General features: G+C 36.1%; 2 protein-coding genes across 2 annotated transcripts; both read left to right on the top strand.

Moving 5' to 3' along the window:
* Nucleotides 1–7,894: 7,894 nt before the first annotated feature.
* On the top strand, nt 7,895–8,386 carry LOC134705894 (uncharacterized). The gene has a single exon (XM_063564609.1). The coding sequence runs from the start codon at nt 7,895–7,897 to the stop codon at nt 8,384–8,386; it is 492 nt and encodes a 163-aa protein (XP_063420679.1).
* LOC134707635 (uncharacterized) lies at nt 8,202–11,686 on the top strand. Its single transcript, XM_063567583.1, has 2 exons — nt 8,202–11,068; nt 11,603–11,686. The coding sequence occupies exon 1, from the start codon at nt 8,415–8,417 to the stop codon at nt 9,837–9,839; it is 1,425 nt and encodes a 474-aa protein (XP_063423653.1). The 5' UTR covers nt 8,202–8,414; the 3' UTR covers nt 9,840–11,068; nt 11,603–11,686.
* Nucleotides 11,687–15,604: the final 3,918 nt, after the last annotated feature.

The raw sequence follows: 15,604 nt of genomic DNA, 5'->3' as shown, positions 1-15,604 counted from the left end.
CTAAGTCTCCTGCTGGCGGCCATCTTGGATGATGGATCGGCTACAAAGTAACAACACTTGGTCAGCACCTCATAAGGAACATTCATGCCATGTTTGGTTTCATTCCATACAGTGGTTCTCTAAAAGAAATCATTTGTATGCATTTCCCATAGGGTCCCATGTTAAACTAAGTCCCCCGATGGCGGCCATCTTGGATAATGGATTGGCTACAAAGTAACAACACTTGGTCAGCACCACATTAGGAACATTCATGCCATGTTTGATTTCATTCCATTCAGTGGTTCTATAAAAGAAGTCATTTGTATGCATTTCCCATAGGGTCCTATGTTAAACTAAGCCCCCCGCTGGCGGCCATCGTGGATGATGGATCGGCTACAAAGTAACAACACTTGGTCAGCACCTCATAAGGAACATTCATGCCATGTTTGGTTTCATTCCATTCAGTGGTTCTCTAAAAGAAGTCAGTTGTATGCATTTCCCATAGGGTCCTATGTTAAACTAAGTCTCCAGCTGGCAGCCATCTTGGATGATGGACCGGCTACAAAGTAACAATACTTGGTCAGCAATTCATAAGGAACATTCATGCCATGTTTTGTTTTATTCCATTTAGTGGTTCTCTAAAAGAAGTCATTTGTGTGCATTTCCCATAGGGTCCTATGTTAAACTAAGTCCCCTGCTGGCGGCCATCTTGGATAATGGATCGGCTACAAAGTAACAACACTTGGTCAGCACCTCATAAGGAACATTCATGCTATGTTTGGTTTTATTCCATTTAGTGGTTCTCTAAAAGAAGTCATTTGTATGCATTTCCCATAGGGTCCCATGTTAAACTAAGTCACCTGCTGGCGGCCATCTTGGATAATGGATCGGCTACAAAGTAACAACACTTGGTCAGCACCACATTAGGAACATTCATGCCATGTTTGATTTCATTCCATTCAGTGGTTCTCTAAATGAAGTCATTTGTATGCATTTCCCGTAGGGTCCTATGTTAAACTAAGTCCCCCGCTGGCGGCCATCTCGGATGATGGATCGGCTACAAAGTAACAACACTTGATCAGCACCTCATAAGGAACATTCATGCCATGTTTGGTTTCATTCTATTCAGTGGTTCTCTAGAAGAAGTTCAAAATGTAAAAAGTTAACGACGACGACGACGACGACGACACCTTTGGGCCAGGTGAGCTAAAAACTAAATACAAAAAGTAATAATTAGCTGACTGAAAAATGCATTAAAACAGTGACGTAAATAAAAACCGCAGAAGTTTTGATCTGTTGCTGTCATTTGAATTAAAGACAAACGATTAAATATGAATAAGAAATTATTTTCAGCCTCTGATTTTTCAGTTGAAAAGGAATGATAGAAGCAAACAAATGAAATTTTGATTGGTTATCACAAGTATTTTAAAAAAGATGCAGTTTTGTAGAAGATATTTCGAATATTTATTCTCGCATACAATTCAACATTTATACATTTTGAGAGATGAATATCGGATATTATGTATAAAAATTAATATCGTTTAGCGAAAAAAAAAATATATGCGTAGCTTTTGTAAAATATTTTAAAAGATCTTGGAATAAAAGTAAAGTTATCTCTTTGTAAAACAAAGTTTAACAGTATTTACACCAACATTTGTAAATGGATATCCTGCATTGTTCATGCTTTCCCGTAACATAAGGTCAACTCGCTGAAAATTTCTGCTTAAAATTATTTTTTTTGGATAAATCTATCCTTTTGCATTACATGTAACCATTATATCTTGGTGTAAATTAGATACACCTTTGAAGACTTCAAAACTGTTTAATTTACTGGTTTTGTAATTACGAATGCTTTTTATTGATGGGTGATACACGATATCTGTTGGTCTATAATGAGGGGTTAGACAGGGATGAAGGAATTTTGGAATGAGGCGTGGGAAGTGGGAGTCAGGGGATGGGAACTAGGGGGAAGAAGGGTGAGTAAGCGAAGAGGAAAAATAAAAGATAGGAATATGCTGGAAAAGTTTCTTTGGCCGGTTTTCGTCTTGGAGTAAGGGGAGGGAATTTGGAGGAAAAAAAATTGAGAGGAGGGTAATTGGAATCGGGGACCTCTGTGCACCTGCTTTACACTATGTGTTGTTAAGCTAATCATTTTCTGATAATTTTGTTGTGGGATGTATTGGCTGACGTGTTCTGTACAAATCAATGATGTGGAAATACAGTTATTTACTTGTCAACCCTGGTTTTTTGGTTGGGTTCGTGTTGCTCAGTCGTTAATTTTCTTTGTAACGTTTTGTAGACCGTTCCAAGAAAGAATCCTGTCGCTCCGTCTTGTTTTTGTTTTGCTTTATTGCCACTTTTCGGGTAATCTTCTTGTTGTCAGAATTGCTTGTCCATCTTTTCCCATTCAAATTCGTACTTCAAATAGATTTAATTCCTTAATTCAGTCAAATATGGTTATATTGACGTTGTTTATCATCTTAATTACGTGTTTTAGTGTTCTTTTATCTGTCATGGTAAATTATCAACTTTCATAGTTTAGACCATTTTTTGTAATATCTTTTTGGCGTGGCTCGGTACAGGCGACGCGCAGCTAGATTGGGCCGGATGCCAGGCTATGGTCATCAGGGGCGTAGCTAGGTATCAAATAAACTGTAGGCACAAATTGCGGCAGGGAGTCTGGGGCGCTTAAGGCCCCCAGCAGGTTCAGGACAGAGCCTTGGTAGGGGTTCAGGGGGTAAAGCCCCCCGACGGAAAACGGTTTTCAGCATTTTAGATGCAAAATTTTGTGAAACGTAACAATAAAACATAAACTTTGCTGGTCAATTTATCATGATAATATACATGAAAAAAATGTCGAACAAATAAACATAATTCTACAATTACATCTGACTGACGAATTAACCGGCAGTACAATCGGAAATATAAAAAAATCAATATTTCCAATATGCATTGCCCGGCATGGATCAGCGTAGCCCTTTATTAAGCAGCAAAACCTGTTTCTGATTGAGTATAATTGATATATACGATAGTACATATTGACGATCCTATATCAAAAAAATAGGCACATAAACACTGAGACTACTACATAATACTACTAACTTTAGGAGTACACATCGACCATTCAACTTTTCATTCTTAAACCTTCACCCTCCCCCGGCCACACAAAAACATACACGCACAGTCGATACGTCATGCAGAAGTTCTGTTCTGTTCAGACTATCTAACAAAATTCAAGAAATTCATCCTGTACTGTAAAATCCCTACCTGCTTAGGAATTTGGATAATAATAGTCATTACACGTAGATCGGAGAGTACTCGAAGTTACTGAAAACTGGTAGGTTGATTGATTGATTGCTAAACGTCTAGTGGCAAATAGTTCATGCATGTTCAGGACTAAAACAATTAGGGGTCGTCCAGGATGAAGGTCTGGAAATTTGGAAATGTCATGCAATGGAAAATTAGGGTTTATTGGATGGGAACAGAAATTTGTCTTTCAGTAGACAACCTATGAACCTCTCAAGGAGTTTCTTAACGTGCAGAGAGGGTGGCATTCTCTTTTCACTAGGCATTGGATTTAACTTGAGCAACAACGAATTAAAAAAATCATTTATCTAAGTTGAGGTTCATAGAAGTGAAATGATCTGAACCAATTGAAGTTCTAGTCTATAGTTTCTATATAAGGTGTACTATAATGACATACAGGTCCAATACTCCAATAATTCTCTAAGGATGATAGACTAGTGTACAAATGACATTCGATAATTAAAGAGTTTTGACGACTTCACATGCAGCTACAGATAACATTATTTATTATTTTTTTTAATAAAAAAAATATTCGTGAAAAAATTATGTGTATATAGGCACGTGCCTAACGGCAGCTGGTCATATTTTTTTGTATTCTTGTCTTTCATTTTTTTTTTTTTTTTAACAACATAATTTAATATTTATTTTAAATATTGGCTTGTTACAATATCCTTCAGGAGTCCAAGCTCCTTATGCTGGAACGATTTCCGGAATTTTGTAAAGCTTTTTCCGATTTGATTTTTTTATTATTGAATTACGATAACTTCCTAGAAACTATCACGTTTTAATTCTATCATCTAAAAGTAATAATCTGTTAATCCAAGCACAATGTAAGTAAATTTTTCATGTCTTTAGTGCACATTTAAATAGTTCTTAGAGATTTTTTATGTATGGAACGCCATCCGCGTTATTATATTATGATTGTTTTTGAGAATTATGATATTTTTTAACATGTATTTGAAATTTAGAAATAATTTCATTTATTATTTACATTTAATTGTGTAATTAAAGTGTAGATTTAGGTAATTTCTACTGATAAGCCATATTTTTCTACTTTGAGATATTTTCATGGTACACCAGGTATATAAACATGCAGTTACAATTTTGTGAATTTGTACGTCTTTAAATATTTCTATGTGATACTGGAACAATGCACACTTGCTATGTGCTATATAAATTGCTAATTCAGACATTTTCATCTAATTATGTTCTTAGCATGTTGCTATTTTTATTAAGGTATTTTTTCTGTAACAAATTTCTACAGTATTGTTTTATTTTTATATTGTAGCTTTTCACCGCATTCAGTATATGACAATTGTACAACAATTAACAATAAAGATATACCATGGTTAGCTGTGTTTACTTGTGAGACATCACAGTGAAAAGATTACTTGAAGGATCCTTACAACACACTGGTACATGTCCGCCATGTTTACAGACAGTTATGAAGGAGACACAGATCAACGAACTAGTCAGATGACTGAAAAGGGAACTCTGTACCACCAGGAACAAAAGGACACTCACATAAAAAGGGCAAAAGTGTCAGGTTTCATGTTATCAAATTGTATGAACAATCTTAATACACTACCAAAGTCTTTGTTAGCATTACAAAGTGCAGAAACAGATTTAGACACTGTGTACAAAAGATATGACAAAAATGCAAATGAGTACATTGATTTTCTGTCACGTTCAAGAGATTCAGAAGCCCAAAACGAATTGGAATCATACTGGGTGATAATGACTGATGTTAAAAACAAATACAGTATGTTAATGGACAAAATTCAGTTTGCAAAGGAATCCGTTGAAACAAAATCAGTTAAATCGCACAAGTCACAAAGATCAGACAGAACTCGTTCGTCAGCATCTGGGAGTCGTACAGTTGGGCTAAGAGCCAAAGCAGAATCTGAAAAAATAAAGCTCAAATATGTTGAAAAAGAAGTGGCATTGAAAAAAGAACAATTTGAAAAATCCTTACAGCTAGAAATTCTTGAACAACAAAAAAATGCAGCAGCGGCTGATGTAGAAGCAACTTATCTAGAGAGACATTCTCAAGGCGGATCTGAACATGATGGGTCTGATATCTTACCTAAAGAGAAAATTGGTGCGTTCGAAAGAACTTTAAACTATCTAGATGGATTGGGCTCTACTTCTCCACACGACAAACCTCTATCAGCTGAAGCAAAATTATTGGTACCTGCAGTCACGCCAGACTATTTTCAAAAAGATATTACTGCTTCTACACCAATAGTACAGAACATTGTTCACACTATTCCTAAACAAACAACTACTGCAAAACCAACAATGCCAGTCCAAGGGCCAACCACTTTAATCTCAGCTTCACACAATAGCGCTACTGCAGAAACACAATTTACATCAACGTTTCTTATTAAGAAAAACTTATTGTTAGAAAGCTTTCAACAACAAAGATTTGACGACAAGCCAGACCGTTACATCGTGTGGAAAAAACAATTCAAAGTTATGGCTGCTGACATTCAATGTTCTGCATTAGAAGAAATCACTCTGTTGACAAATTGTGTAAAAAAGGATTCCGATGCTTATCGTCTGATCATGAGCACCAGGGCTTCATGTGCCGACAGTCCAGACTTGTGTTTAACCAATATTTGGAATATACTAGACCAACGTTTCGGTTCAGCAGAGTTATTAGAATCTGCTTTGAAAACAAAACTTTCAAATTTGCCAAATATGATTGACCGTAAAATTCTTTATGACCTACACGATTTGCTAAATGAAATTCAGGCTGTGAAAACACTCCGAGAATATAGTGTGATATTTTCATACTTAGACTCCTCACTAGGCATTAGACCAATAGTTCAAAAACTGCCAAAGTTTATTCAAGATAAATGGATCACACGAGTGCTGAATTATAAGAAGCAGAACCAAGTGATTTTCCCGCCTTTTAGCGAGTTCTTAAAATTCATTGGTGAAATAAGTGTTATTCGAAATGACCCAAGTCTCCTTTTTGAAACACCTATGAATCAGTCAACAAGAAAACCAAGTTACAGTAAACCACAAAACACTATGTACAAACAAAAAGATAAGCATCTTATAACGGCAAATAAGATGGAGGTAAGTTCTACTCCTGTAACAAAGTCAAACTCAAACTCAACACATGCCTGTTTGATTCACATTGGAGCCAAACACACCATTAATGAGTGTAAAGCTTTCCGGAGCAAAAGTTTAGAAAACAGAAAGACTCTGCTTCGAAGTCATAACATTTGTTTACGTTGTTGCGATACTTCAGACCATTTTGCAAACCGTTGTCGGGCTCAGATACAGTGTGACATATGCAAAGCGTCAAGTCATTGCACTGCTCTTCATATAGACTTTAACAATAATAATGCAGACATTAACAATAACTCAAATCAAAGAACTGGTAATGTTGCACCAAATCATGGCGAGGAGACACCAGCAGAAGTAAGCTCTCGTTGTACCGAGATTTGTGGTATTCCCAGCTTTACAGGCAAATCATGCGCAAAAATTCTTCCAGTGCGAATATTTCCGGAAGGACAATCGGACAAAGCTGTACTCGCATATGCAATGCTTGATGACCAAAGCAATAGGACTCTAGGAAAAACTTGTTTGTTTGACAGCTTATCTGTTGAATCTGAAACAATCGAATACAAGATGGAATCATGTTCCGTAAGGTCGACAAGTAGTGGACGGATTGTAGGAGGACTGGTAGTTGAAAGCGTCAGTAACAATCTGCAAATGAAATTACCACCTGTTATAGAATGTGACAATATTCCAGACAATCAAACTGAAATTCCGACACCGGATGTTGCTCGCCATTACCCACACTTGCATGACATTGCTCATCAATTACATGAACACGACGCTTCTATGAAAATAATGTTACTGATAGGCCGTGACCTTTCAAGTGCTCACCACGTTCTTGAACAAAAGTTAGGACCTCCACGGTCACCTTTTGCACAACGTTCACCACTAGGCTGGACTATCATTGGTGATGTTTGTCTCTTTGGACAACATTGTCCTTCATCAGCGGAGTGTGATCAGAATTTCATCATAGATAATGGGCGCCCTACGAGTTTGAAACCATGTGAACAAATTATTAACGTTCGAAAAACATTCATCAGAAGTGAACAACCCCAACTGACAAAATATAACATTTTCGAAACAACTAGTCACGACAATAAGCCCGGACTGTCAATTGAAGATCGTAAATTTCTAGACATAATGGACAAAGAATTTCGCCTAGACTTTGATGGTAAATGGGTAGCGCCTTTACCTTTTGGTTCACCACATTATACTATGCCAGACAATTATCTGCTTGCGCTTAATCGTGCCAAATCTCTAGATGCTTCACTGCATAAGAATGAAACAAAGAAGCAGCATCTACTCGAATTCATGCAACAATCACCATGCTGAAATTGCCCCGTATCTACCTCCTGATAGAGAACGTTGGTACCTTCCATTATTCGGGGTATATCACCCTAGCAAGCCAGAGCAAATTCGCGGCGTCTTTGACGCATCTTTAAAATTCAACAATGTTTCACTGAATGACCAGCTGCTTCAAGGTCCTGATCTCATCAACAGTCTTCTCGGAATACTTATTCGATTTAGAAAAGAGATGGTAGGAGTAGTCGCTGATATCCAGCAAATGTTCCATTCGTTCCTGGTACAGGAAGAACATAGAGATTTCCTCAGATTTCTATGGCACAAAGATAATGTGATTGAAAACCCACTTGTTACTTACCGTATGCGTGTACATGTCTTTGGGAATCGACTTTCGCCCTCAATAGCTATGTATGGATTACGTCGAATAGGAGAATTAGCCACTGAATCTCATGGTGACGATGTGAAGAATTTTATAAACAATTATTTCTATGTTGATGATGGCTTGAAGTCTTGCCCGTCAAGCCAAGATGCTATAGACTTGATTCTAAAAACACAAGAAGCCATGAAAATGCATGGAAATCTGCGACTTCATAAATTTGCGTCCAATAGCAAAGTTGTTATGAATGCGTTGGAACCCGGAGACTTAGCAAAGGGACTCGTGGATATGGACTTTGAGAAAGACTCACCTACTCAGCGTAGCCTAGGTCTGCTGTGGGATTTATGATCCGATACCTTTAAATTCAGCATCTCTAATGAAACTATCTCAGCAACGCGTAGAGGCATACTCTCAGTTGGGATTTATCTCCCCAATAACTGTGCAAGGCAAAATCATACTTCGAAAAATAGTGTCTTCAAGATTTGATTGGGATGATCCATTGCCTGAACATTTGTTGACTGAATGGAATAAATGGAGTCAAAACTTACCTGACTTAGAGGATTTGCGCATACCCCGTATTATCGTGCCAAATCTTAGCAATGCTGTAAACAAGGAACTATTTATTTACTGTGATGCGTCAGAACTTGCCATTGCAGCTGTGTGTTACCTTCATGTTAGTTATTCGGATGGTTCTACTTCTACTGGATTCGTGCTAGGTAAAGCCAAGGTTGCTCCAGCGAAATGTACCACGATTCCAAGACTAGAACTCTGTTCTGCAGTGCTAGGGGTTGAAATTGCTCAGATTGCAGTGGACCACTTGCAGATCAATATTGATAACATCAAATATTTCAGTGATAGTCGAGTAGTCTTAGGCTATATTAACAATGAAAAGAGACGCTTTTTTGTTTACGTAGCCAACCGTGTTGCAAGGATCAGAAGTTATAGCGAACCTACTCAATGGCTCTATGTTCGTTCTGAAAAGAACCCTGCAGATATAGGAACTAGAGGTATTCATCCCGCAGACTTACAGAATGGTCTCTGGCTACATGGGCCAAGCAGAATCGAAGCACCTAATGTATCTTTGGATAAAGATTCCGACTTCTCACTCATTCAGCCAGATGTTGATGTGGAAATCCGTTTGAACAAAGTTGATATTGAGAATGTTAAACCGAATGGTCTTGGCAACAGTGTATTTGAGAAATTCTCTGATTGGAATAGATTGAATTTTGCCTTAGCTACAGTTCGAAAATTCATTCGGCGTCATTTAAATTTGAAGCGATCAGATGGCTCAAAGAACATGGACAATGTTGAATTGCTGCACAACACAGAGCAGCTTGTTCTAAGAGAGGTACAGCAGCAATTTTATGAAAGTGAATTAAATGATATTCGTGACTCAAAGCCTCTAAACAAACACAGTTCTATCGTACAACTGGATCCATTTATCGGCAATGATGGGCTCCTACGTGTAGTTGGACGCTTGAAACATATTAAATTTGATTCTTCCTTCAAGAATCCTATCATCTTACCTGCAAAACATCATGTTACAACTCTTATCGTCCGTAAATACCATGAAGATGTGAAACATCAGGGACGCCATTTTACTGAAGGCCGAATTCGTTCAGCAGGATATTGGGTAGTAGGTTGCAAAAGACTTGTTTCATCCATTCTGCACAAGTGTGTTACTTGCAGAAAACTCAGGAAAGAATTCCAATGTCAAAAAATGTCAAACTTACCTGTTGATCGCAACAACCACCTTTTTCGTCTGTCGGCGTTGATATGTTTGGTCCGTGGGAGGTGTTAACAAGGAAAACCAGAGGCGGTGCAGCAAACAGTAAACGATGGGCTGCTCTCTTCACATGTCTTGTAACACGAGCCGTCCACATCGAAGTCGTGGAGGAGATGTCAGCTTCATCATTCATTAATGCGTTACTCAGATTTCAAGCAATACGTGGTCCCGTCAGAATATTTCGTTCAGATAGAGGCACACATTTTGTAGGTACCGTGAATGAAATGAATATAAATGTCATAGAAGTGGAAAATGGACCGATTAAGAATTTCTTACAAAAACATGGAATTTCATGGATCTTCAATTCACCACACTCTTCACACATGGGAGGAGTGTGGGAAAGGATGTTTGGTGTGACTCGTCGTATTTTGGATGCCATGCTGCTTGAATATGGATCTCGTAGTTTGACTCATGAAGTACTCACAATATTCTTAGCCGAGGCTAGTTATATCATAAACTCTAGACCACTTGTCGAAACATCAACAGATCCTAACAATCCATTTATTCTTTCACCGTTGACATTACTCACTCAGAAATCTAATGTATTGCAATCTAACATCATAGATTTTGAAACTGTTGACAAAAAGGATCTTCTCCGTAAACAGTGGAAAAGGGTTCAAAATCTCGCTGCAATCTTCTGGAAGCGTTGGAAAGTTGAATACCTCAATACACTACAAAATCGAAGGAAATGGACTTCTGTAGAAAAGAATGTTTCACTAGGTGACGTTGTACTCGTTCGTGACAAGGAACTCTCTCGAAATTCTTGGCCTTTGGGTATTGTTACAAAAGTCATGCCCAGTGATGATGGACTAGTCCGAAAGGTAGAACTCAGAATGATTATAGATGGCAACCCAAAAACATTCTTGCGTCCTATCAGTGAAGTGGTTCTGCTTGTAGAACAATAATCAGTGTTAAAGTACATGTGAACTTTGAACTTTGGTATTTTTGCATATATTTTGACATTATTAATGAAAAATGTTTAGTCTTCTAAATATGAATCAATGTCTTATAAACACTTGTAAATATGTACGTTGCAAGTTTCTTTTTTGTTTTTATTTTTGATATTGTTGAGTTTAAGGTGAAATTTTCAATATCAGGCGAGGAGTATGCTGGAACGATTTCCGGAATTTTGTAAAGCTTTTTCCGATTTGATTTTTTTATTATTGAATTACGATAACTTCCTTGAAACTATCACGTTTTAATTCTATCATCTAAAAGTAATAATCTGTTAATCCAAGCACAATGTAAGTAATTTTTTCATGTCTTTAGTGCACATTTAAATAGTTCTTAATGCATATTAATTGTAGTTTTTGTATGCTGCGCGATAACGGCATTTTCAGATTATTTTGTCACAGGGTCAAGTTGCGAGATTTTTTATGTATGAACGCCATCCGCGTTATTATATTATGATTGTTTTTGAGAATTATGATATTTTTTAACATGTATTTGAAATTTAGAAATAATTTCATTTATTATTTACATTTAATTGTGTAATTAAAGTGTAGATTTAGGTAATTTCTACTGATAAGCCATATTTTTCTACTTTGAGATATTTTCATGGTACACCAGGTATATAAACATGCAGTTACAATTTTGTGAATTTGTACTGTCTTTTAATATTTCTATGTGATACTGGAACAATGCACACTTGCTATGTGCTATATAAATTGCTAATTCAGACATTTTCATCTAATTATGTTCTTAGCATGTTGCTATTTTTATTAAAGTATTTTTTCTGTAACAAATTTCTACAGTATTGTTTTATTTTTATATTGTAGCTTTTCACCGCATTCAGTATATGACAATTGTACAACAATTAACAATAAAGATATACCATGGTTAGCTGTGTTTACTTGTGAGACAGCACACTCCTCCTGATGTTCCCTGTTACATTCCACTAATTACTCAGGGAAGTAATCACAGGTGCTCGAGGACAGGATCCTGTATGAGCCCCAATATAGTCCCTCCCCCTTATTATCATAAATCTCAGATTTTTCGATATATATCACTTATTTGTACCATATATATACTAATATACCATATTTATACTCTAAATATGCATGTTTACTATCAACGTGAATCTCGACTATAGAGCGAAGCGAAAGGTTGCCAACTTCGTTTCAAGAAATTGGGGCAATGGTCGGGAAATATTGTTTTAAAATCTAATAAAATGTCTAATCAACGAGTACTTGCTGTTCCCATATAATTATCCTTATCGAATATCAATATCCAGACATAATATATTGCTGTTTAAACACTTTTAATTAAGTTTTTCGCTGGCGGTGTTGCGGTTTTTTTGTCCATTCAACTTCGATCAACGGAAGTTGCAAAACAACGACATCTGTTTGGTCTTCAGCTCAAGAAGGATAACTCCACCTGAAAACGCGGGAAATTAGATGAGTTCCGAGAAACAATATACTGAACGAAAAGGTAAGAGAATTTCGAATAAGTAAACAAACAACACATTGAATCTATATATATATACAGAAAACGTAAACATTGTTAAATAAATCTAAAATGTTAGTGACGACGAGGATCAAAATATAGCTTTTGATTTAGCAAATGGGCACAACCTTATTATCAGTGGTCAAGCAGGAACAGGTAAATCCTTTCTTCTCAAATATATAGTAAAGGACCAGCGTGAAAAACAGAAGAATGTCACTATTGTTAGTTCAACGGGTATAGCATTCACTCTCTACGAAGACTTGGGGGCCAAAACGTTGCACAAATGGGCCGGGATAGAGGATGGGAGGCATCTTAATATAACTGTGTGATGACGTTGTTTTAATCGTACTGATGAATGACTTTTGGTATATATTTCTTGTATAACTATGTTTAAACATTGTAACTATAAAACTTGTTATGGTCCTTGTCTTTGTTTTTACATTCGGAACACCTCGGAATTGTTTATTTCAATAGACGTACAATGACGTTTTACATATTTTGGTAATAACCAGTTCCGGTTTCGGTCAATAGGTATTTTCCTAAATGGTAAATGGTAAATGGTAAACCAAAATAGTAAATGGTACATGTAAACCAAATCTGTAAATTGGTTTCAATTACATATTAAGTATAAATACGGCGGAGAATACTGATATGTCTTAAGTACGATTTTACATAAGTATAAGTAGATACCATATACCAGACCAAGCAGTACGAGGAGACTACATTTTATATCCGTATTATGTAGGTTTTTTTTAATTCCTTTACAAGATTCACTTAGAAAACACTCTATAACGAATCTTTGGGTATTGAGGTTTACCATTTGCATAATACTAAATTACAATTATTAAACTTTCTGAGTATATTTTTCCGCTATTCATTTTCTTTATTTACGGAAGAAGGCTGATAAAATGTCTATCAATAGAATTGAACACTGTTGAAATATTCATTAAATATATATCTGTATTGTTGATATCTAATGCATATTAAAGTTAATATAAGTTGATTTTTATTTAACGAGTCTGTTATTACAAACGTCAATACGGAGAGTTATCCAGAACCACATACTTCACAGACCAAAACCTATTTCTTATTACGCCTTTCTATTCGAGTCTTTTCCCTACCAGAAAAACAAACCTTACCAGGTTGTATACAGAAAACCAGAGTTCCACAATACCAGAGTATCACGCTACCAAAGATGGGTCACCAGTTATAACTTGTATTTGCTATATATTTATACATTCTTACAAAAACACATTCTTGTAGCAACACACAAAGGGATACACATTTATAGTTTAACACTTGGGCCTGACCGCTCGATTTTTGTTACAGCGGTGGCAGCAGAGGCATTTACCTACATTTTTATATTCTTAGGTAATATATTTAAGATAAGGCATACATAATTATAAAGTAAAATGGATAGCGCGGAAGTAGAAAGTAAATTTGAAAAACGTAGGTTGATTGCCCAGGGTAAACTAGTGCTTCCCCGATCTCGGTCACAATGGATAATGCTGAGAAAGACTCCGGGAGTACAAGAGGAGTCATGACGTCTTTTGAATCTGATGCCCGACTGGGTATATGTGATTCGAGAGACTTACCTAGGACTTTGGACCAGGGCGTACTCCATAATCAGGGGGCAACGTACCAAGCATTACCTTTGACACTCTGAGTGGGGAATAACGGGACCGACCACGAACATCGTACAGGTGAAATAACCAGTAATTTAAATTATGCTGGCATTAGTAAATAACCAATTTTTGGGCGTTATTATGATATTAACTTGCAAATAATACAAAAAGAAACCAGCACTTTATGATGGGGAGGGTAATTGGGGACACTATTTAGTTCAGTTTGAAATAATTGCAGCAATAAACAAATGGTCTGACATAGAGAAAGCTTTAGAACTAGCTACTAGCTTAAGAGCCCAAAGTATGTTAGCCGATTTAAGACCAGAGATGCGGACCAATTTTATACGCCTTAGCGTATCTTTTTCAACCAGAAAACCAAGCTGAAATATACAGGGCGCATATGAAAAGTAAAATACTCAGACTCACGGAACAAATACCTGTGTTAGGCCAAGACATAAAACGTCTAGTAAGACTAGCGTATCCATCAGCTCCGATAGAGGTTAAAGAACAATTAGCGCGCGATTGTTTTATTGATCATGTTGATTCCCTAAATGATGCAGACATGGAATGGGTTATTTTAGACCAAAGTAAAAAGTATCAATAACGCTATTCAAGTAGCTCTTGAATATGAAGCCTTCCAAAATAATAGACGTAAACACGGCACTATGCATGTTATGGGATATTTTAATGAATAATATTGAAGAACTGATTTTTAAATAAAAAAAAATACATTTTCTTGTTTGAGGACAAATATTATTTTTCAAAGGTGGAGGAAGTGTGACAAAATGTCGGTTCCATGAAATGGAACTGGTTTCGCATAAATTTTTGTAATGACGTTGTTTTAATCGTACCGATAAATGATTTTTGTTATTATATATTTCTTGTATAACTATGTTTAAACATTGTAATTCTATTTTTTTTTATTATCTGTGCCTTTGTTTTTAAATTCGGAACACCTCTGAATTGTTTATTTTAATTGACTAACAATGACCTTTTACCTATTTTGGTTATAACCAGTTCCGGTTTCGGTAATTTATGTATTTTTCTAAATGGTAAATGGTGAATAGTGCACCAAAATGGTAAATGGTTAACCAAATCGGTAAATTAGTTTACCTAAGTATAAATACGGAGAATACAGATAAGTCTTCAGTACGACTTTACATTTGGCAAGTAACACTCGCTAATTCCAAGCGATTTTAATACAAGTATAGATACCATTTACCAGAACAAGCATTACAAGGAGACTACATCCGTATTATGTGGGTTATCAGCACTTCTGTACTGTGTTGATATGAATTATCATTGATATGGTCATAATGAAAAATTAACTGTTTACAAAACTTTGAATTTTTGAAATACTAAGGCTTTTCTACCTCAGGAATAGGTTACCTCAGTTCTATTTGGCAAAACTTTTAGGAATTTGTGGTCCTCAATGCTCTTCAACTTCGTAATTTATGTGGCCTTTTTTTAACTTTTTTTTATTTACTGATGAGTCTTTTGTAGACGAAACGCGCGTCTGTCGCAAATACAAAACTTCAATCCTGGTATCTATGATGAGTTTATTTATAACGAACCTTTGGGTATTGAGGTTTACCATTTGCCGATTACTAAATTCCAACTATTTAACTTTCTGAGTCTATTAATAGAATTGAACACCGTTAAGTTATTCAAAATATATATATGTATTGTTGATATTAAATGCATATTAAA

The sequence above is a fragment of the Mytilus trossulus genome, chromosome 2 (genome assembly GCF_036588685.1).
Source record: "Mytilus trossulus isolate FHL-02 chromosome 2, PNRI_Mtr1.1.1.hap1, whole genome shotgun sequence".
Taxonomy (NCBI): domain Eukaryota; kingdom Metazoa; phylum Mollusca; class Bivalvia; order Mytilida; family Mytilidae; genus Mytilus; species Mytilus trossulus.
The sequence above is the reverse complement of the archived record's forward strand: the minus strand, read 5'-3'. Positions and strand labels throughout refer to the sequence as shown.

Excerpts from the sequence above, each read along its gene's own strand:
- LOC134707635 (XM_063567583.1), top strand. The coding sequence starts at position 8,415 with ATGAAACTATCTCAGCAACGCGTAGAGGCATACTCTCAGTTGGGATTT.
- LOC134705894 (XM_063564609.1), top strand. The coding sequence starts at position 7,895 with ATGGTAGGAGTAGTCGCTGATATCCAGCAAATGTTCCATTCGTTCCTG.